Source organism: Grus americana, chromosome 5, assembly GCF_028858705.1.
Source record: "Grus americana isolate bGruAme1 chromosome 5, bGruAme1.mat, whole genome shotgun sequence".
NCBI lineage: Eukaryota > Metazoa > Chordata > Aves > Gruiformes > Gruidae > Grus > Grus americana.
In genome coordinates, this window is record NC_072856.1 from 46497023 (window position 1) to 46521657 (window position 24635).

At 39.6% G+C, this 24635-nt stretch overlaps 1 protein-coding gene across 1 annotated transcript in view; it reads right to left on the reverse strand.

Moving 5' to 3' along the window:
* Positions 1-24635, reverse strand: part of SPTLC2 (serine palmitoyltransferase long chain base subunit 2) — a 78488-nt gene that overhangs the window by 48763 nt on the left and 5090 nt on the right. The window contains exons 2-6 of the mRNA XM_054827301.1: positions 16071-16265; positions 7695-7849; positions 6517-6665; positions 6070-6194; positions 1208-1301 (exon numbers count right to left, since the gene is read on the reverse strand). Of these exons, the coding sequence (XP_054683276.1) occupies positions 1208-1301; positions 6070-6194; positions 6517-6665; positions 7695-7849; positions 16071-16265 (718 nt within the window). The remainder of the gene's footprint in view (positions 1-1207; positions 1302-6069; positions 6195-6516; positions 6666-7694; positions 7850-16070; positions 16266-24635) is intronic.

Consider the following 24635-nt stretch of genomic DNA (forward strand, 5'->3'; position numbering starts at 1 on the left):
CCTAATCTCACCAATGCTAGTTTGCACCCCATTCCCACAGATCATCTATTTTTCCTCATCATACCAGAGCTTCTAAGTTCTTCTCATACCCAGAACTATGTTTGTACCAGTGTTCTCTGAAATTCTGGAACTGGATGCAATGTTCAGAAGTATGTCTATACAAATGCAGAAGTTGAATGCAAAGCTTTTGTGATCTTGCCCTGCAATCAAGATTTATGAATTAAGAAAAAAAATTTTTAAATCATCACCAAATGTTACAGTAAGCTTGACACTTCTGTAAGGAATATTATTCAAACGATAGATAACAAGAAAGAGAGAACACAAAAGAAACAATAAGCACAGCAGAGGATCCACTATCAAGTAGGACGAAGGAAAATAATTGCAGCCACCCAAGCTTTGCTGTCACTGCCACACACTTCAAAGAGTGAAAGAGTCATCATGACCTCAGAGATACCATAAAGACTATTAGGAGCACCTGAAGAACAAAGGTAGTGGCTTTACTAGTCAAGGACAACCAGGTACCTCTTTCACTAATAATATGAGAAAGAAACCCTAAGTATTTTTGATCTGAAAGTTATTCTAAATACCTCCTTTGGAAGAAGGTGAAACTAGCAAAGTGAAAACTCTGTGTATTTTGGAAACAAATACTTAAAGCAAGTAACTCAGTGAAATTAATCTATGCTTCACATCCCAAAAATTCCTTTCGTACTACATTGTATCAATGTATGGCTGTTTGGTTTAGCTAGGACATCTGCATTCGTAAGCTTTTGTTATGCATCATGTCAGCATCTGGTCCTAAAGTTAAACTTTCTTATCCCCCAAATTGTAACCTAGACCACCACTAGATTGCATTACTCTGTGACACAGACTGTTAGAATAGTCTAACCATGCTGAGCTATCCAAGTAACAAGAAGCCATTTTAAAACACCAGTGCCCCTAGACTTGCCAAAGAGCAGCATCTTCCTCTTCATATGCAGAGGATGTAAGCTGGAACAGCTTCAGGATAAAAATGTTGAGACTGAACATATAAAAAAAATATCCAATTTGTGGTGGTTATATTCTCAGTAGCAGCAATCTTCTGACCTTTCAGGTAACCACCAATTGATTTCCCTGCATGAAATTGGATTTCTAACTATGAGAAGATACAAGAGATTGTATCTGATCTATAGCATCTACAGAAAGGTAGAATCCACCATCTGATACTTACTGTTGTGCTTAAAGATTCGAATAGTTGCTCCTGACAGTCTTGCTCCGAGCACTAGTGATGCATGATTCAGTTCATCACTCAAAATCAGACAGCCCTGAATTAGAAGGGGAAAGAGGAAGATACCGAAAAGGTTACGTTTCACAGCCAAGCATATAATACCTTTCAGCTCTGAACTGCTTAGAGATCATTTAAGGGGAAAATAAACAAATAAATAAATAATTCCAACATAAATGCAACTATTCTAGACAAGACTTGCTAAGAAACAATTTGCAGCCTTAGTACGGCAAATAAAACGCACCACTGCTGTTAACTGAAAGAACCACTTAAGTTTCACATTTCACAGAAGTCCTGCAGCTGAATCTGCCAAAATATCTCATGCTGATGATTAGTACTCATCCTCCTACGCAGCCAGGTAAAACAGAAAGCAGAGCAGCTTGCCACAGTTCACTCAGCAATTCTACAGTGGTGCTAGGAAACAGGCCACCGAAGTCCTAGATTACAGACGTTATCAAAGTTGCACTATTTCTGACATTAGGAGGTAACCACTGACTAAACCCATGTGTACTCAGTGGTACCAACAGAACTATTAAGTACTTTGTAGATGGAAGTAACATACAAGACAAAGGAAGTGGAAAACAAAATTGCACAGTGAAATTGAGAAGTTTTCTGAAGTCATTAAACATTACATTGAATTTGTTTGCTTTTTCAAAAAAGGGAAGATATATCCTTGGACAAATATCAAAACAGGACACGTCTGTTTTGAGAGCACCAATGATTACAGGTCAATAGCTGATAGGGTGAACAGCGTCACAGCGTTATCACTGCAGACTACAGGAACGCATATTGGGGAATTAGTTTATAAGAGAGCAATAATATTACTAAATAACCTTGGCCCACTCCAATTATTATGCAAATCTGCTGCAACTCTAGAAGTGACTTTAAGTTAAAAATCCAGAAAGTGTGTCGAGATGCTGAAGATTTGACACTAAACACATGCTCAGTCTATGTTTCTCTGTTAACAATTGGTGGAGGGAAGAGTCAGGAACATTTCATCTCTGCAATGAGAGGTACTGGAAAGGACTGTGAAAAGCATTGCCTACAGTTACACAAAGAGGTGTCACAGAAAATAGGAATATTTTCTCCACAATAAAGGAAATTTTACTGTAGGATTGCAGTGTACCTAGGAATATTCTACATCCTGGGTAAGACCGAGACTGGTTTTCCCCAGAGATTGCATTAAATCTCAAGTGTTCAAACTGCTGTTACAAGGATTCATACTGCATATTTCAGAGACTTTGGCATAAGAAGCTTTTGCTCTTTGGAACTACTATACCAGACAAGGACTATGTATACTATGTCAGAGGGCATTGCTGTTAAACACTACTGTATCAAAAGCTGAATATAATAATCCAGTACTAGTATCCTTCTTAAATGGCAGGAAGGAGGAAAAACGATAGATTAAAAAGAAGAGAAGAAGAGATTAATAGTCTAGAAGGAGCTTCTCCATAAAAACAAGTACGAGCTTTTGGTAGAGAAAGAAGATTTAACAAATCAATGAGCAGCCTCTTGTCACCCCCCTGTAACAAAAGAGGAGCTTCAATTAGACAAAATTAATTTAAAACTGAAGAGGAAGTCTAGCATCTAGTATTGTCTGCAACTAGAGAGGGCAAAGGATCAAAGAAGCCACTGGTACAGTACAGCAATTACTGATGACCATATGTAAAACTGAGTGCTACTACTACAACAATAAGATTTCAGTTGCATTTATCAGCAAACTTACATTTGAGAGAGTATCCAGAAGACTAACACTAATTGGAGATCACACTGCTGGTACCAAGAAAAACAAATGCCAGTGAGGATCAGACTTACCAATGCTTCCTACAAGGCAGATGTGGAAACTGAAGTGAATGCCACATTTTACCACAAAGTGCTGCATATGTGAATTGCGTAACTCAGTCCTGAGCACTTAATTTCACAAATTAACTATACATGGATGTTAATTTGTTTTCTTACAACCAAAAAAAGATTCTTCAAGCACCGTTGCTCTAACTCCATTATTTAGCCTCTATCAGTCCAGAGCTATGAGGAAAAGCTCTGTGCTAAAGGCAGTACAGAATGCTATTATTAGTTAGTTACACTAACTACATTAATGACGCTTACTCTAAAACAGGCAAGTTTCAGAGTCTAGCTTAGCCTCAAATGGTCTAACAACTTCTGACTATGTAATCCTCAAATCTCACATTATCTGTGGTCTAGACCCAGCATACTTGGTAGTGACTGTACTAGGCAGCCAACAACTTGGCTGTCAACAGTGGGTCTCTCCTGCTGAAAACCGCCAGGTGCAGAAAGACCTGGTTTTAGTGATGCTTTACCAGTGCTGAAATCCAACTTTCAGTGTACACCAACTATACTTGTTTTCAGCATCTGCTTAGTAGAAGCTGCTGTTAACAAGGAATAGTGAATAAAAATCACCTAGGTAATGCTGATGAAGCGTTTGAATTCCTTTTGCTGACCAGTGCTGATCAGGTTATGGGGTAGAGTGAGACCCTGGGATAGTCAAGTCATGTTTGTTGCTATTAAGAGAAGATTCAGTAGCAACATAAACCAAGCACTTAAGGATTCCACAGAGCAAAAACAGAACAGGTGGTCCAGTATTACATAGATGTAAGTTTATTGCAGTGGTTTGTGTTCTAAGCTAATTAAGTTGCAATATAGGTACCCAGATACAATGTAAATAATGATTAGCTTCAAATTGTATCAGTGACTGTCAAAGAAACTCCTTCTGGCCAAACGCAGATGCTATTACTGATTGTATTTGCCAAACCTCCAAAAAATTCATGTTCCAAGCAACTTTGCATCTGAAAACATATGTAGGACATGCAGAAAGCCACAAACAGCAGTAAAAAAAAAAAAGTGCAAGAGTTTAATCAAGCATGGGAATCTCTGGGCTTTACTGAGGACTCTATGAAAGCATTGCCAAACAGGCTGTGCATACACAGCCAATTGTGTACTGGGTGGTGCCAGAATTCAGGTTTTATGCAAGTCCTTATTTGCAGACAATGAAGAAATCAAAAGTGCAGTGAGAAGCAACTTCAGGCAGCCAAAAAAAGCATTTAGTGAACATCATGAACTGCAGAACGGTTCATTTGACAAGAACTCTCTTCTTCAGAAGACTGCATTTTCTGTTTGGAGCATTCACCTGAGTATAAGGGCACTTCTAACTGTTATGAAGCAGAAGCTTCTTACTACTTTATTCAAAGCACACAAAAACTACGTATGCTCATTACTATCACAGTACAGACTGCTATATCCATTTATGAAAAGAGTTAGTTTAGTAAATGTACAAGTTATGTGCATGAAAACAGGTATGTTACATGCCTTGGAATTTACCGTTCCATTTCTCTCAATGGTTGTAAAAAACTGTTAAAGTTCAAATGTGAAAACTAAGGAGCCGAGTAAGGTGTTTTAAGGGTATTCTCATAAGCTATTAAAGATATACAGTGAGATCCACATACACAGAAAAAAAATTGAGTAACTCTGCAGCAATGGACAATTTGTACTGACTTACAACAGACAGAATTCTACTTAAATGTATCTGAGTGTGTGTTCTGAATCCAAAAGGCCTCACAGAAATCATTAATCATTTTTCTGTTGAAGAGAAAATCAGGAAGATGTAGGAAGACAGCAGAAAAACACAAGTAAAAGATATGTCAGGAGTAACATATGTTGTTCAAAATCATAGCACTGCAGAGGTATTTGACTCCAGAAACTCCAGAAAGCCTAGATTTGAAGCACTGAATTTCTCTCTGGCATTGGACTCGAAAACATCTTTAATTATGGAACACATCTAATATTTAAAACTTAACAGACCAAAAGAAAAGAGGCATTATGTAGACAGTGCTGTTTCATTGTTACAAATAAAATAGCATGCAGGAAGACACTACAGCTAGTCAAGAAGAGATTCACCAGGAGGAAAAGTTGCTGGGAAGAACAAGACAGCAATTTTATAATCTGCAGATATCACAAGTGGAAGAATTTACAAATTGATCTCAGAAAGTTGAAAAATAAATAAATGGAATAAAGGGAAAATAATTCACTACACAGGGACAAAGAATTCTAATAGGCCAGTAGTATTAGGCTAACAGTGAATCATGTTCAAAAAAGAGGAAACAGTTCCAGTACTTGCACTATTTTACTTTAAGTAGGAGCTAAGAGAACATATATTTTGCACCAGAAAATGCAAACAGAGAGCTCTCCTCTATTTCATTTTCCAATAACTAAAAAAACCACAACATAGTTTGAGATGCAGGACACCCAGGCTGCATGGTGTACTGTTTTATGGGGCACACAGTAGACATAATCTGTCTTTACATTTGACCTTGTTTCTCTCAAATAGTTTTTCTACTAGGATTTTGCTCCTTCAGAGAAGGATTTTTCAGATGTCACTCAATGATAATAAATTCTGTATGTAACAACATGCAATTCAGCTTATCTGTGCATCTCACTGATACAGTCACTTCTTAGTGTCTCAAGAGCATCAAAATACCTTCAGCCAATCAGCCTGCTAATCAGCCACCATTTCACACACTAATGAGTAGCCCGAGGAAGCAAGCCTTAACATGCTAGGCTCTCTCCAGAGAGAGGGCAAGATCTGGACTGTTACTGGTCCCATGGATGCTATTTCCCAAAAAGATTTTTGCAAATGTTAAGAGATGCAGGCTGTGAGCGATAGTTTCCATGGAGAATATCTGCCACTGAAGGGGTTGCCACTGAAGAAAAACAAAACCAAACAAGTAGCTTTTAGAAAACCCAACCAGCAGAACCTTTGTTAGATGAACTTTCGCCAGTGACTTAAGCCATACCTTGCCAACCAAAGCAGGAATGTTCATAGAGTTGGTTGCAAACCCCATTCCATATGTCATTGCAGATTCCACACCTAGGAATCTGGCAACTAGCTTTTCCAGCTCCTCATGTTTGTCCAAGTTACCTGCACATAAAACAAATGAGAAATTCAGAGTGAGGAGAAGCTTTCACTATTGTTATATTCTATGAGAAGAATTTTCACCAACCAGGCTGCTCTTTATTTAAAGGCCCATAAGGGAACACTGAACAAAAACAGATATGAAAACATAAGTGAGCCAACTGCTGTGCCACGTAAACTAAAACAGCAAGTCATTTGTCTTCACTAAAGTAAAAGCTTCTTTATTGATTAGTCTAAAGTTCAAAAGCTAGAACAAGTAATGTTTAAAAGAACTGTGATCAGATTACAGACTTTGAAACACACATTCGGGGAACTTACTCCAACTTACCCATCTCCTGCCTAGTGCTGCACACCCCAGCTCCATACTGGGACAGAACTTTAGCTGCTGCTTCTTGGCAAGGCCCAGCCTTCTGTGCAAATCCAAGGTAGTTGTAAGAACCCATATTAATAATGTCCTTTATCACTTTTCCCGTATACCTGTGTTTTAAAAACACCACAAGATAGGACACACACAATTTAAAAAATTAACTACACCAGAAGATTCTGATTTCAGTTTCCTGGAATATACACTGAAATGTTAAAAAAAAGAACCAAACGTTAAATTATTTCAGTGCTGTCCCTCATCATCAAACTGAAACAATCAGTGAAAAAGATGCTTTCCCTATTTTATGGTCTCAAGCTAGTTCCCACAACAGTTTACATTAAAAGGCACATTTGCTATTATATCTAACATTACTTGAAGGTTCTCAAACTGGTTTGTTTTTTTTTTCCTGGCATGTCCTCCCTCCATCCCAGAAACATACAACTTTTCAATTACAAAATAAGATCTCTAGATCAATTAACTTGGCAGCCCCTTAAGCAGGATATCCTCTAACGACAGAAAGGAAACACATCTGGCACTGCTGTGCTAACAATACGTGACAAGGAGATTAAGGAAGAAATTTAGCAGAAAAAAAAAAAGTTTTAATTGAAAGCCAAGAAGAGACACGACTAGTTTCACCAAGTACTGTGCTGAAAACCTTTTCACATCAAACCTTGTGATAGGCCATTTCTAATTTGTAAAAATCCTTGTCCTTGCATTTCCGATTTTGTTCTACAGACTACTTCAGTTCTGACTCAAAGCAATTGTGATAAATTTAGTTTCAGGCAACGTTAGTGTTAGGACTGATTCTAAATCAACACAAAGTCACAAGTAGCAGTGCAATCCGAAATATCTACTTCACGTTCTGGTCCCAACACACAAAAGTATTAATTTTATTATAGGCGTATGCCCATGAAATCATAACGCAGTCAGGAGTCTTAGTAAGTAGCCAAAAGATTATACACAAATAATCACCTTGGTGGGCAGATATGTTTCAAAAGAGCAAAATTCATCGATTCAAGCCACTGGAAAGCTCAAAACAAGCACGATTCACTGCTCTTTGAACCTCACAGCCTGCAACTTGCTCTTATAGACCTTCTACTTAAAAATAGTTGTTGGAAGTCTTTTCTTCAATTGTGACTCACGTGAACGTCCAGTTATAGTCATGGGAAACCCTCTCCATCATGTCTACTTTGGCCCCCGGCACACTGCAGATTGGACGGTTCCAGCTGTCCCGAATGCGCATGTAGAGGTTTCTGTTGTAGAAATTTTCAAAGTCCTGGTACAATGGGACAAAGTCCTGAAACACATCAAAAGCACTCAAAGTAAAAGGAAAACATATATTACAGCTAACTAGGAATAAGTTGTTTCTGTCATTCGGATGTAATTTATAGATGAAAAAAAAAATCAAGAAAACTCAAGAAAAAGTTAAGAGTTCTTCATCACAAGCCCTGAAACCAATTCCACCCAAAGTAGTTTTAACCTGGAAATTCATGCCAGTGCAAAATAATTTGAAGGTGAGACAGCAGCAAGCCTGAAGAGATTCAGCTGCTAGTGTAAAATCCATCTGCTAGATGTGATTTCCAAACTTTTTCAACCTGCAAGTCTACCATGCCCCCAAGATTTCTTCAACACTAGGTGCTTATTTGTGTATAACTTAGGTAGCTTATAGAATCTAAAAGCCACCAACCACAATTAGGAAAAACAATCATGGCATTAGGTCATGCTTCAAGTTAGAAAGTCTCAAAGTCATCCAGCACATAAAAGAGGGAGTGCTGAAAGCAACACAGAAACTGAATTGGGAGCTCCTGATAACATAATGAGGTCTTGTTCTCTGCACTCACATGGGACTTGAAATACCTTGGCTCTCTTTCCAGCTCTTGCTGGGTAGTTGAAGAGAGTATCTCTCAAAACATACAATAAGCCCCTTCGTGAAATGTATGGCCATATAATCTTTGCAAGAGATTTATATTCAACCTTCAGATTTAAGCAAAGCAAGTGAACATGGAATTGCTTTTTGGCACCAAACAGTATGCATTGCTCTACTGAATACACCAAGAATTTGAAAACTGAGGTACTCTGCGTTTCGGTACATAAGAAATGCACTTAATAGCAGCACTAGCATTATTATAGAGGTTACCGTTAGAACTTTCCACAATTTTTTGTTCCAAATCCAAGCTAGTAAGCTACATTATGGCACCTCTCTTCTTCACAGTTTATCAACACTTAAGTCCCACAGAATTTCTTTGCATGAGCATTTCCTGAATTCTAGCTTCCCTTCCAACATTTTTCAGGAAAAGCAACTGACTTGAATGGATAACACACAAGAATGTCAAACTAACTGTGACAGCAAGGATATCTGAGCACTCAGGAACATTTTTTTCTAACCTACTTAAAATGCTCCAAAGTCATGAGATTTCCTTATTACTATTCAATTAAAAGTTTGACATTCAGTAGTGATAAGAATGCATAGTTCATTTGCTACTGGAGGGGGGTGGTGCCTTTTTAATAATCTACAAAAGGAAAAAGCAGAAGGTATGATAAAGGTAAGAGCCAGTATTAACATTTCTTCCTGTTTTTCACAAGAGAAATGCAAACATGGTACGAGGCATTTTATTTTTGGTGACAGGATAAGCAAGACAGAATATCTGTTTGAACAAATATTACGGTGCCTAACATTTGTATTACTGTAGCAAAATTGGAAGCAGTTATGCCAGCTTTTTAATAACAACTCAAACAAATGGGCACTTACAAGCTTTTACTTAAAATGCTCAACTGCAGGAAGAGTATTTTTTTTCTTTACTTTCCTATTTTAATGATTTAACAAGTTTGTCCTTTCAGTTTGGAGAAAAGGAACCATCTAGGTCCACCTCTTTTGCATCCTCCTACCAGAAGCTGCACAGGAAAGATGGAGGCCAAAAGTGCCAACTTCTAAGCAGATATAGTTGCACCTAAGCCCCCTTGTGATTTGCCTGTGCATAATGACACGCCAAAAAGACACAAAGATTAATTATCATCATTCCAACTATGGAAAAACAAACCAAATTCAGCCAGTAAGCACTCCTCCAGAGAATCACAAGTACGTCCTTTCTCAGCAAAGACAGACAGCAGGAACAAGATTCTATGAGCTGACACACACAGAAGGGCAATTACTTCTTCCATGTTCCTCTACTTAAGTTTAGTTTTGAATTATTTCACATGTGCCAGGTCTTCTCTGAAGGCCCTTTGCCAAGAGAGGTTAACTGGGGGAGTAGGTCAGCTAAAATAAAGCTGTAATCCCCTAGAAAATCATTAGTTTTCTGAAGCTACACAGCTCTATCCTTCCTTGACTTCAGTGTCTCCCATTGTTCCAGGCAGAAAGTGGGTTTCATCAAGGCTGAATCACTAACAAACTGGCCACTTTTACAGTGGAGAAAAACATCTTGGTATTGACGAATGCATCTGAGAACTTCCTTCATATGTGAAAAGTTACATAACTACTGAACTGTATTACAAAGCAGTGATGTGCAGGAGAGCACTTGTAGCAATATACTGAGAAGATCCCAATTTATGACACAAAATTGAAATAATTAGCTACAAGTGTCTGAAACCCTCTACTACATCATGTGTAGAGGGATGGGGGAAGTGAGAAGATCAAAAAGGAACTCTGGCACATTAGAAGATCAATACTTGAGGGGCTTGTACTTGTTATGTCTAATTATAATCTACTGAGAACCTTTTAAGCATTTTCAACTCCTCTTAACCATCTTTGCATGAGAATTCAGCTTTGCAGTAGTTATTCAAGCACACTAACTATGTGACCCAGGAAACAACTGAGACTTTAGCCAAGGTTCTTGGCTAGGAGCATAGGCTGGAAATGAGTCATTACACCAACTCAAGCAGGTATGCCTGGGCTGATTGAGTCCAATCTCACCTCAGATTACTGATCAGATAGAGCATGTTTTATTTTGAAACCCAAGCTGACAACGCAGGAATAGCAACAAGCTCAACTGGTGAGATAAAGACAATCACCCACAAGTTGACACCACCAAGAGATATAACGCAAGCATGATCTTACAAGCCAACAGTATAACTAAGTTTGAAGTGATTTAACTGTGAAGTAGAGAAGTTCTCTGAGCCTAATGGATTATGATAAGGAAAAAAAGGTGTCTTAAAAGGCAACAAGAATTCAAGGAACAAATTATGGGTAAGGGAAGTAAAGGTCTAATACAGGACACTAGCCTTAGTTTTTGGGGGTACCAAGCTGTAGGATTCTAGCAAAGGGCTCTAAGTGAGGCTTCAGCTTAATGCCAGCCCCTTTGTTGTCCACCCCGAGTCCGTCCATCCCCCCCAATAAGCCACCCTCAGCTAACTCTAATGAGAAAGTTACCTGAAATAGGACAGGCAGGAAGTGTGATTTTGGCTTAAATCAAAACCAGATTGTCTATTTCCTCAGTAATCCTAACCCCACCAAGAGGTTCTCATGACCTATGCATCTGAGAATACAAAAAAGAGAAATGGTAGGGATTTCGTGCCTTTATAAACTGGGACTGACTTTTGGAGTTGAGAGCCCTCTTTTGGAGATGGCATACAGGACCAGATGGTTTGCCTGGTTGGTTTGGGGGTTGGTTGGTTTGTTTGTTCCCGGCCTCCTCCCCCCCCTTCTTTCTACAGTGTGACATTTCAGACAGAGAGTAGAGAGGACAGTATACCAAAAAGGCCACTTGAATTTCTCATGAAAATTAAATGTTTTTAATCTTTGAACCAAGAAAAAGCATCTAGAGAGGGAGGGGGGGATGAAATCTATCAATCCATAGTATTTCAAGTTTTTGGCACATGGAGCCACAGTGCTGCGCTGCAACACTGTCCTACTGCTGGAAGCAATCACTGTCACCTTTAAACGGCCTTCAGAGCTTGATGCTATTTTTCCATCAAGTTCTCATCCTATTTCAGATCCAACACTTTCTGACCATAACAGACCCTAAAAATATCAGCCTGAGATGGAACAGTTTCATTTGGAGGAAAAATATTCTAGGAGTGAGATGAGTCTTTGAGCAATCCTCAGAGTAAGCATAGTCAAACAACTGCAAAGGTTATACTGTTTTCAAAGGAGGGAGCAAAAGCAGCATGTTCTTTCATTTGAATTCATATGAACATAGTATGGTTTGGGTTGCAAAGGACCTCAAAGATCATCTAGTTCCAAGCCCCCTGCCATGGGCAGGGACACCTTCCACTAGAATAGAGCTAAGAAATCCTAAACAGCTCCATTCCTGTCAATTTAAGCCTAGAACACATCCCCTATTAATAAGGTGACCCCTGATGAAGAAACCTAGGTACTACTGGTCTCCCAGAAGCCTGACAGGCATAGCAATTTCAAAAAAAAGAGTGAAACAAGGGAAGAATAAAATTCTCCCTTGGGGTGCAGCACCTTAGTATAGGTGATTTGGGAATCCAATATTTCATCATACTGTACATTAATACTACAACAACGTGAAGGTCATAACGAGAGCTTTGTAACCATTAGCTTGGGGCACAGTGACATGCAAATGCAGTGACTATGCTGCTTTTAGAGCCAAGTTTTCACAACGTTGCACCTAAGCTAACAAATGGTGCCATGAGCACCAGCCACGCTTATCTGCAATTCACATAATGCGTTCCCTGATAATACACAACTGACTCTGAATGGAAATCAAGTAGACAATTGCAACAAATTTCAGGCTCCTAAAAGGAAGCAGAAAAACTAGTTCCATCTCGCTGCTACATGAGTCAAGAAAAAATGCAGCAACAACTGTGGGTAGCCTTCATACATATCATCAGGAGGTCTCTGATGAGCTATACTGATGCTAAGACAACATTGAGCAAAAGACCTCAGTTTACTGCCCCTGAGATACTCCTACAGCTGGATCCCTGTGAACAAATGTTTGAAAACCCCAGATGCTAGAAATACGTCCTAACTGGGCAAGGTACTGAGCATAAAGAGGTATGTTAGAGAGTTACCGTCCCCATTTGCACAGGCAAATCAGATCAGAAGAAAGGTAAAAGTGGTTTTCATCCTGCCTATAAAATCCTACAAGCATTTTGCTGATTTAAACACACTGTATGACGAGACATTACATTAAATTGAGTATGCATAAATTGATTCCGGGGTAACTGAGAATTGTTAATCTTGCCGCTTACCCATGCCTAAAACAGACTGATAATGCTTCACAGAGGATGTGCTACACAACACTGGTTTCCAGGAAAAGCCCAGCTGGATATATTTTAAACAAAGCCAAAACCCATCAGACTATTTCCTGGAAATGAGTACTAGCAAAGCCTGTCCCTTTTCACCCTTTTGTGTTCCAACAGTGAGTGAATATTAGGTTTTCCTGGAATCATTAATTTCAATGGAAGGCTCTAATAAATTCCAGGGAATTTACCCACCATCAGAGACAGTCCCAACACAGACCTGTCGGAAAGCCTGCTCTTTAAATTAGTTTGGTCACTTTTGGTTTCTAGTTCCAATGCACAGACTAAGATTACAATATTATGTGACAATTTAAGGAAGGATTTGCTCTACTGAAATAAACTGCCCTCCGAAACACACAAAAACTGAAGGTGGCATTTGTTTGTTGGTTTTTAATACTACATTTTAGACCTAAGTTTACCTTATGCTTTTAACTGTGATCACCTTCAGAAACACACCACAGAAAATCCATTTGCTTCAATTCCATGACATTCAGGACAAGTTCATTCAGCCCTTTATGAGATACTTCCTCATAATATGTAATTTTTTTTGGTCACAAAGCAGGTCATCACAAACTGTTCAGCTACACAGCTACTCCCATTGCCTTTGCTTTGAGCTTTTCACCTAAACAATTATGAACTATTTCAAAAAGCTAAAGCTAACCCTTTTCCTCCATACTTAAGAAAATCATAATCATCTAGCCACCTCTTTAGAATTTAAATAACAAAAATATTACTTTCCACACAGAGGTCACAAATCTGCCAGAGACTACCCCAGAGCTCCTGTGATTTGCATGTATTAAAAAAAGTGTGAGTTTCAAGCCTTTTCTGCGTGCTAGTATCTGCGTTCCCTTACGAAAAGATGATAGGGCTGTCAGCCAGCAGCTTGAGAGATTCAAACATTTGAAAATCATGAGAAACTGTTTCAAAACAAGTCATTGAGCACACCCCCCCACACATCAAAATAAAACCTGGCTCCCACACCAGATACACTGCAATGTGCTCTCATCAATTCACTTGCAGGCAAACAAAGCTTAAAACAGCAAAGTGTGAGGGTAAGTACTGTATGTTCTAGACCTCACGTGATCGCTTTTCTATTTGTCTGGTATCGGAAACAGCTATTCCAACCTAAGCACTAGAAACATGATTTGGGGAAGTACACTAGGCTGCGATTTCTTCAACACCAAAACTTTTTTTTAAACAGGATTTCCTATTTTTCATTCTTACGCAATGTTCACTGGCACTTCTTACTAGCTCCATCCACAGATGTCCTATGTACAAAACAAACCCAGAACACATGTATTTCTTCCCTGCAAGCCACGACCAACACACAAATGGTTTCAAGTCATCTGTCTCGGAGGTGTTACTTGTTAACAAATGTCTTTCAGGGCAAGAGGCAATGCTAAGTTAATTTATAAAAAATTTCAAGGCTAAATTTCTTTTAGAACTAGGATAATCAGTTGCTAACGAACTCTGTGCTTCGATGTCCTCTGTGACCATCTTTACTGATAGCCTAACACCAATAATATATTCCTAAATTAGACCTTCTGCTCAAGGTCTTCCTTTTGTACACCCTCATGTAAGAGTCATGACTGCTCCCACAGAAAAGGACTACTGTAAGCAGTCTTGCACCTTACATACGGGTAACAGAACAAGCATTTCACAAAACCCGTGCAAAGAAATAACAGCTACATTATACGGTAACTGCACCAACACTTCAGTTACTCCTTTATAATCCTCAAGAACCATGAGTAAAGACCAATATTTAAACCTTTATTCTAATGTGGTAGATTTCTGCAACTGTTTGACTGTTCTCTTCAGTATCAACTTCTAGTTTATACACAGAAAAATACAACACTGTCATGTTCTCAGGTGACATAAACCAGAGTAGCTCAAATGACATAAACGAACACGTCAAATTTCAAGTTGAGATTTAGCCAGCAATCCTTATTCGGATACTGTAACTGTTAAAAGGGATCCAAGATTTTTACTTTCAGATTCCAGAAGTCAGTTTGGAAATAGTGTAAATTTAAACTCCGGTACTTTTAACCAACATGAAATACCTTTTCCTCATTAAACTCCTATGAGAATGTTTCTATTTTGGAATTAAGTGCCTTGCTATGAATCAGCTTAATTCCACCTCACAACGTTCACGCAAAGCTACTGTGAAGTAATTTTAGGCATTGGTTAGATACTGCATCTTAGCTAATCTACCATAAGATGACATGCACTTTACTACAGTGCTGCCTCCAAATAAGCCTTCCTTTTTTTTCTTCCCCCCTCCCACCCTTGATTATTTGTTTGCATTAATGAGATGTCCTTCCTGCCACCCCCTATTTTCTGCTAGCCAACTGCTTGTGTGGCTGCACAGAGAACCAGAAACCAGCAACTGGAAAACAAACATTTTATAAGTCAGACTGGCTCCCCAAAGCAGTTGAGAAAAACAGAACCCCGATCAGAAAGAATAAGCCAATTCACTCCCCCTTTGGAGCAAAGCTCACTGGTATTCACACTGTGCTAAGAGGGCTCACACTAAGAGTTAGCAAAAATAGCTTGTGAACTGCAAGTTTAAACAGTAGTTTTCTTAAAAGTAATTCATTCTCGTGGGGAATAAAAGCCTCTAAAAATGTTTTACAACTATTCAAAATTAGGATTATCTATTCCAAACTGCTGAAGCAGGCAAGACTTTTCACCTGGTAACAGAAGCTTTTTTAATATATCTTATTATGAATTAATTCTTTTTAATTGCTATCAGTGAGTCAGGAGTCAGTACATCATATTACTCATCAGTTAACCTGCTAGTGTTCTGGACTCCAGATGAATTTAAACTCATCCAGCTTGTGTTATGGTTCTCATCCACAAGCTTTTCTTTGCAACTGCCTAGGCTAAAGAGAATTAATAGCATGCTTCCAAATCAAAACACAGCCACCAGAGCAGCATCAGAAAGCCTCCCACTGCTGTCAAACTCAAACCAGATCCTTTGGTAAGCACTTCTTCAGCTGCTGATGCTGGCATATGCAGTCTCTCCCCGCCCAAATCCCTGTTTCTGCAGCTGGGGCATCTCTTGGCATGTTGATATAACTGTTGATGCAGCTTTGCAGTGAACCAGATGAGAGAACTGCTCTGCCAAAAAATAACCCAACTAAAAAACCCCATTATTTTGTTTAACAACACAGCAGTACTACCATAACATTTGGGGCATTCAGAAGACAAGGAAAACTGCAGAAAACTTTGAACAACACTGCTCCCCAAAGAAATGCTCAAGCTATAGCCTCAGCCACATCATTCCCCACTGATCATTATTTCCCAGCGGTTACCTTTTGTTCTTCTCTTTCTGTCGCATTTTGACACTTCTCAATCTTCCACTGCCGCATGAAATCTCGTAGATACCCAAAGAGAGTGAGAACACCATAGCCTACGTAGGTCAGCACAGCAACCAGCATTGGTGTTTCTTCAAAAGCTTCATTGAAAGGCCTTTTGTATAATCCTCCATTGTGCACAATATGATTTATCTATAGCAAAAATTTAAAGAGAGGCAGTTGTGAGATATACGTTCAAGAAGTGACAGGCATTTCAGAGTAGTCCCTGGACCTCCAATCAGCTATAAGCTCTGCATCCCCATCACCCAGCTCAAAGTATTTCCAGCTAGGTTCAGCCATTACTGACAAAAACTGTGTGTCTCCATATACAAGGTTGCTAAATTGTTGATATAACCAAAGTTACCAATTTAGTACAGCCTAATCTAACATCTCATTAAAGTTCTTCAGTTTGCAAAGCTACATAGAGAGCATTGCTTACATCCAGGCCAACCAAAATGAAAACACTGCCTTCCCCCTTCACCAAGAACTAGGTAGACACAAATAACAGTGCAGTGAGGCTTCCCAGGCTCACTACAGGGAAAAGCAAAATATAGAAATGAATAGTTTTATTAAGATAAAAAAATGTATTCTCAGGATTATGAGAACTAAAAAAGTAACTAGAAAACATCAAAACAGACTCAACTTTGGAAGTCTACATTACTGTAACAAAAGCACAATCTGTGTCTGCATAACCGTTAGCCTAAAGATGCTGACGTAAACACTGTACTCATCCATGAGGTGGACATGACACCACAAACAAAAAAGTCATTGTATACACAGTCTCAACATTGCATATATGTCAGCACACAGAACAAAGCAAAGCTTTCTGCATAAAATCCACACTAAAAGTCATCTTGCTACTTACATACCATCTCCTGAAGATAAGAGCTTGCCTAGCTGTATAATACACGTGTAACAACACCGGGGGGAAAAACATCATGGTTTTAACAAGACTACTTGTTCAAAGAATTAAGTTAAAGATCAGATCTCAGAAGTCAACGTATCAAAACATAGAAACGCAGCCATTAGATGCAGATTGCTATCTGTATTCCTAAAGGTTATAGAATAGCTACCCTGTAATAGAATAGCTACATGTGAAAGAACACTCTCCAAGACATAAATCCCCTACCTGTAGCATCGAAGGTGACAAGTCTTACTCCTTGCAGAATAAATCTATTTTGCCAGTGCTCCTAGGCTTAGGAAAATTACGAACCATTAGGTAATCTAAACAGATTAAGATTGGCATACAATTCTTTAACTCTCTGGTATCCAAATATATTACGAAGGATGTTGCCAGATATGCATGTGAGCAGCCAGAAGACAAGAAGGAAACCAAGACAATAAATTTCAATAAATGCCGATATTAATAATAACAACACCACGATGAAAAGAGGGCTAGAACAAGGATTTATCTAAGATGTTCCTCAAATTTCTCTGGACTGTATTCAAATTGCAGTTTATAGCCAGATACAATAAGAAATGTATTTTTAAAATATTCTAATGCAAGAAATATCAACACCTAGGAAAGAAGTTGATCCTAAATTCATGAAGACAGACAACAGCAAGTAATTAATGAGGGGTGGGGGCCAGCAGACAGAACAAACCCCGTTATTCACCTATGGCACTCATACTGTCCTATGGGAAAGGAAGCCAGAGTTGTGCTAACCTCTGTAACAGCTGATGAATCAATAAAAGCACACATACTTGCTGGCCTCACCAGACACTGCATTATTTGGAAGATGATACCTGCTCATCTCAGATGCCAAAGCAAGTCTGTATTTCAAGCCTGGCATTAATATCTTGAGAATAATTTTTCAGAAGCAAGGGTCTGCTGTTAGGATACAATTATGCTATAGCTATGCAGCCACTGAGTATAAACTGCACCACCACCTTCCTCCTGAGACTCATTTCTACCTCTTCCCTTTGGCCAACACAGACATCCAGATAGCTGCAGAGCAAAACAAAGTTTCAACCAGAGCAATTCCTCAGTTTGGTCGCTGTAGTCGTGGGGAATTTAGAATTGGTGCAAGCATGGAAACAAACCAGCAAAGACACCATAGGAACTTCTCCTTTAGCAGCAGCACTTATGCCAGATGCAAATAACTAATTTGCAGTGCTTCGAGGTCAGGTTTAACACTGAAGTAGTTTTAAAAACAAACTGTGTATAGTCATGGTTTAAGTTAGAAAATTGTCATGCTTCGGAACAGGTGTAGGAACACTGGCTTACTACATTGCAGCTCAGATGATGGCAATTTAAAGCTTTAGCAAAGGCCACAGGTTCATACGCTGCTTTCTTCAGGAACAGTGCCAGCCAAAGGAACTGTCCCCGCCCTGCTCGCTCCCACTTTGAGCCATCCGCACCACGCTCTGGCAATAGCCTTACACAACTAAAGCTAATCTCATTTTCAGTATAGCGTCCCTCCAATACTGAACTGATCCAGGCTGGAAATATAATGGTTTGCAGAAGGTTACTTATTAGACCCTAATAGTTCTTACAGTACCACTCCACAAACTCATTTGATAGATCTCCGCAAAAAAGAACCAGCAGCTGCTGGGGAGAGAGGAGGGACAGCAGCACCATGGCAATCGACAGACTGTGAGCCAACGCTGCAGAGGAAAATCCATGAAAGATTTCTCCTCTCTATTACTCTTGAGGTTGCTTAACTGTATCACTATGGCTCCAATTCATGAAACCATAGAAATTCATTGCGTCCAGATCTGAGAAAGAACACGCATCAAAGGTCTGATTACTACAATTTCACAGCTTGATGAATTAAAGTTGAAATTTGGTGTCCTCACGCTGATAGACCAGGCTGTGAATAGCAGCTATTCAGGAGCAGGCACATGACATACCTGTTACCTGTGGCTGTCTACTAGTAGTTGATTTCTGGATAAGCAGACAGAAAACTAGTAGTGACTACTTCACAAATTACCTAGCATCTAACAGAGATCTCATCAAAGCTTTTAACGTCTTTCCCAGGTAACTGGAAGTTCATCCGGAGGAGACGAAAGGCTACATCCTAAAGGTAGGGATCTGAGGTTAGCTAATAGCAAAAAAACAGCTATTGGAAAGAAAACCAAACCAAAACAAACACAAACTTATACACAATTTTAATCACAGTAAAAGCATTACAATTTTTTCCAGGTCATTAGAGGGGCCTCTGCATGTGTCAAATGCTAAAACTGAACAAGTTATTCCACATGGTCAAACCCAACATTTGACTGAGAAAGGCCCTTTTGGGAATACCTGGATTGATTCAACACATACTCCAATTAATTTCATCTCCCAGTGTTCTTCTACTAATGTGCTTATACATCCTTATACTCTCACCTCAGCTACCACATAAGCCAAGAAGCTTCTATGCTATCCTATCTCAATTAAATATTAAAGAAATACTCTGAATGCAATTCCACGGACTTTTCATGAAGCATACTATGATTATAAATACACTCTAGAATTGCCTATAGAAGAAACATTCATAGCCACATTTTGGATACAAGCCTATTCTTTTTTCCAAGAATGCCTTATGAATCTGCACATTAGCCTTCAAATAAAAGCTTACACGCTGTGAGCTGCAAGCCTGCTGTCAAAGAGCAGCAAGTTCAGTTCCAGAAACCAAGAAAGAATGTGGGTACAGCTTAGCGATTCATTTCCTTTTCTGGGGGGAAGTGTGCAAGATTAAGACTTTTATGGTTTCAACAAGTCTTACGATAAAAAAAGTGAGCCATGACCTTTGAACTAGAATATTCTGCATATCTAAGTGGAGACCACAAAGAAAAGTCAAGGTTCACCCTAAGCGTGTGGTTCAAAAAAGCAGGTGTATGCTCACATACATCTCTCTTTCCTGTACTGCCCAGACCGTATGTACACAGAAGAGCACTGTGACATTAAGAAACTCAACTGCAGAAGAAAAAAAAAATAATGAGAAAAAAAAAAAATCAGAGAGAGCACCACCCATCTGGTTACAGAAGGCAGCAAAGAGATGGCATTCCGAGTCAGCCACGAGTAAAGCCTGGGTTGGGCCAAGCTCTTGGGGAAACAAATCACATAAAACTGTATTCTAACAGTTACTGAGCAGCAGCATCATACAGCTACAGGTAGGAAGGACCGCACTGGTTTAAGGCAGAACACAGCAGGGAGTCTGATTATAATCATCTCTCCAAACTGGCAACAAACAGTTCCGATTCACAAGATGTTACATTACAAAACTGACTTCAGAGTTAGTTCATCCTGCAAATTAGAATCACTATAAGTAGCATGGCAGCACGTCTAGTACAGGCAGAGGATGGGATTGTGGATGTACACGTGCGCGGCACAACTACACCCAACCTGATGTTCTTACCCAAACACTGTACAAAGTTACACTTTAAAGACCATGTTGGCCTCCAGATAGCATCAGATCTTGCCATGCTTTAAGGTTAAGTACCATCAGAATGAGACTCCAGCTCCACAGACAGAAGAGGTATTTCTGCCTATCCTGAATTATTCAAATTCTTTACTGACATACATAGAAAACATCTCACATAATACCTTTTTCGCAGTTACCTTCGCATGATTACAGGTCATCTGGCATTAGGGACAGAATAGTCTAATCTACACAACAATAGTTCTCATTTAAGCCACCCACTGAGCATAAACTCACACTAGAATGTATCCAGTTGCATGCTTTATTGATTACAACCTCCACTATCATATTAGATGTGAAGATAACTCTTTTATCAGAGCATTAAAAAATTGCAATTCATAAACAACAGTTAGCAGTAAACTTGCTTTTACTAGTACTGTTCACCATTTTCCCTTTTCTAAATTTGGACAGTAGGATCTTCAGATGAGGACTACCATACATCACCCTGTCATGGATTTACAAAGCATGTAAAATGAAGCCAGCAAACAGATACAAATTTTAGTGTTAATTATGCTTTCACTGCCAGCACCCAAAACCTGACTTACTTTCCACTGAAAATTTATTTCTCAAAACCAATAGAAAAAAGGGTTTTCAATATATTTGCTATACCTGTGTCAGCAGAGAACTTGGATAAGAACTCATCCTAAAAAAAGTCATCATGGTAGAAATCAGTAAATGCAAAGCAGTGCACAAGAAGCCAAACACCCTCAGACTGAAGGGTACCTACTCATGCTTAACTTTCATTAACTTTCAAAAGCATTAGAGAAGTTTTGTGAGCAGACAAAAGCCATGCTTAAACAGAGATGTTTGCAGACACTGCTATAGACAACACACAGGATTTATCACAGGAATCTGGCATGGCAGGCATATATTTCAGGGAGAGAAGATGCTGCCAGTGCAACACGCAGCACACAGTAAGAGTGGAATACGCAGTAACTGGTTGTGGTCCTACCCCAGGAAACCACTAACACTGTATTAAAGAGGCTGTTTCATTTCATGCTACCAGGAAGAACAGTCAGATGAACCTGGCAGACCTTATGTAAACACCTTAAAAGGATTATTTATGCTGGAACACAACTTCACTAAATTGTTATTAAAATTCAGTAGCTTCTCACTGACACATACCACGCACTGCAGAAATTTTACTAGCAGCTTTGCAGTTGTTTTTTTTTTCATTTTTAGAAATGTAATGTGGACTTTAACTTCAGATCTCAGACTGCTGTACAGGTAAAACAACAACCAAGTATTTACTACCAAAATTAGAACGAACTGATTTGAATCACATTTTAAGTTTTTTAAAGAAAAAAACCATCCCAGGAGGGACACTTGTTTTACAAAACAGATTTTAACACTCCAGTGCATTATTCCTAATTAAACATCTGTTCTTGTTGGCAGGTATTATCAAATATTTTGATTTGCAACTAGTTAACCCCAACAAATTTGGCATTCCTTTGTTAAGATGCACTTGCCATATCTACACAAACAATATAAATCTTCATAATGTTTAAGTGTTGTTTGGGGTTTGGTTTTTTTCCTTTTAGCAAGTGAATGATGCAATTAAGTTTGGGGTTTTTTGCTTGCTACAAATTTGGCTGACAATTTGAATCCTACTGAGAATATACTTTTTTCTGACAGATGACCTTACTTTAAACCTAATATGTTACTGTATCTAGTATGTTCAGTAGATTTTAGATGTACAGCATTTTGACAGGTAAGTCCTTAACTTCACTAACAAGTCAATCTCTAGGCTATCAGATACCCCTAAAAGCATTCCTAATGTACTTTAGAATTCACTCTCACTTATTTTTACAGACATTAAACCCCATTACTTCCTAAACTTTTCAGCTCCTGCTTTCTCAACTGTAAGTATTCTTCAAGACTACACTTTTCAATTAAAAGTGGATTTTTTTCTAGGAGTGATTTCTTAATGAAGGCAAAGAAAAGATTGGAAACCTTGCTGAAACTGGACCAATGTTTTATGCTCCTCCTAGAGAAACTGAAGTCAGTAGATAATTAAGAAAAAGGGTTTTTCCAACAAATTGAAAGCATGACATTTAGGAAAACAACGTTTCTACTGTACAATTAAGACAGGAAAATACAACATGACATATCACTCAAGTGACTCAAGTTACAATAACAAAAAATGAACTTGCATACATTGATAACAATTTATTATAGCACTTAAGGCTTATCACCAGCTAAATTTCAAATGGCCGTCTGTGTTGGGTTTGTGTGGCAAGGTTTTGGTAGCGGGGGGGCTACAGGGGTGGCTTCTGTGAGAAGCTGCTAGAAGCTCCCCCTGTGTCTGATTGATAGAGCCAATGCCAGCCGGCTCTAAGACAGACCCGCCGCTGGCCAAGGCCAAGCCAATCAGCGCCTCTGTGATAACATATTTAAGAAGAAGAAAAACACTTGGAGAGAGCTTTTGCAGCCGGAGAGAGGAGCGAGAAGATGTAAGAAACTCTGCAGACACCAAGGTCAGTGCAGAAGGAGGGGGAGGAGGAGCTCCAGGTGCCGGAGCAGAGATCCCCCTGCAGCCCGTGGTGAAGGCCATGGTGAAGCAGGCTGTCCCCCTGCAGCCCATGGAGGAAGGATGAGGGGGTGTAGCGATTCCACCTGCAGCCCGTGGAGGACCCCACGCCGGAGCAGGTGGAGGCACCTGAAGGAGGCTGCGGCCTGTGGGAAGCCCACGCTGGAGCAAGTTCCTGGCCGGACCGGTGGACCCGTGAAGAGGGGAGCCCACGCCAGGGCAGGTTTGCTGGCAGGACTTGTGACCCTGTGGGAGAGAGCCCACGCTGGAGCAGTTTGCTCCTGAAGGTCTGCACCCCGTGAGAGGGACTCCATGCTGGAGCAGGGGAATGATGAGAGGAGTCCTCCCCCTGAGGATGAAGAAGCGGCAGAAACACCGTGAGATGAACTGACCGTAACCCCCATTCCCCGTCCCCCTGTGCCGCTGAGGGGGGGAAGGTTGAAGCCGGGAGTGAAGTTGAGCCTGGGAAGATGGGAGGGGTGGGGGGAGGTGTTTTAAGAGTTGATTTTATTTTCTCATTCCTCTACTCTGTTTTGCCTAGTAATAAATCAGATGAATTCCCTCTCTAAGTTCGGTCTGTTTTGCTCGTGACGATAATTAGTGAGTGATCTCTCCCTGTCCTTATCTCGACCCACAAGCATTTCGTTATGCCTTTTCTCCCCTGTTTAGTGAATGAGGGGAGTGAGAGAGCGGCTCTGGTGGGCACCTGGCCTCTAGCCAGGGTCAACCCACCACACCGTCCAATATAATTGAATGAATTTAACACTTTAGATAAACTGACTTCTCAGTAGCACTTATTCAAATCTAAGAGCAGCCAGTCACATCAACTGCTACCAGTGGTGTTTGTTTTCATACCAGTACAGATACATAAATTCTCATCAAGTACAACACTGGCACATCTACTAATTTAATATGATGGCCTCAAATATTCAGTTAGCCAGATAACATTGTGTAGCAGCTATTCTTTCCACAAAGGCTTATAGTCTTTTATAATTAATTTTTATATTAGAAAAGTATCCTCATGCACATCAGAAACAGAGTTTTGTCAATTAAAACATCTGAAGGAGATCGCAGTCTTTCTGAGGTCAACCAATTTTCTACTCCAGTTTTATGTTACTGACACAATAAATGCAGTCAGTCAAAAACCAAGCAAGAGGCAGAAAGTAATAACTTCTTTCCCCAGGTCTGATGCAAGCCTCAGAGTAAATGCTACAAGCCTTAAGGCACAGATTTTTATAGGGGTTCAAGGATTAAATGCTGATGTCTAAACCTGGGCAAACTCTCCTGCAATCCATGAGTTTATCTCTGTAACATGGAATAACCAAGGTTGGAAGGGACCTCCAGTGGTCATCATGTCCAATCCCCAGCTCAAAGAAGGTCTAATTACGGGTTGCTGAGGGCCATGTCCAATCTAGTCTTAAACACCTCCAAGGACAGAGATTCCATAAACCTCTCTGGGCAACTTCTTCCAGTATTTTAGCACCCTCAGGAAAAAATTATTTTCCTTTTATGTAAACAAAATTTCCCATTCTTCCAAATTACATCCGTTGCCTCTCATCCTATTGCCACACACTTCCAAGAGTCTGG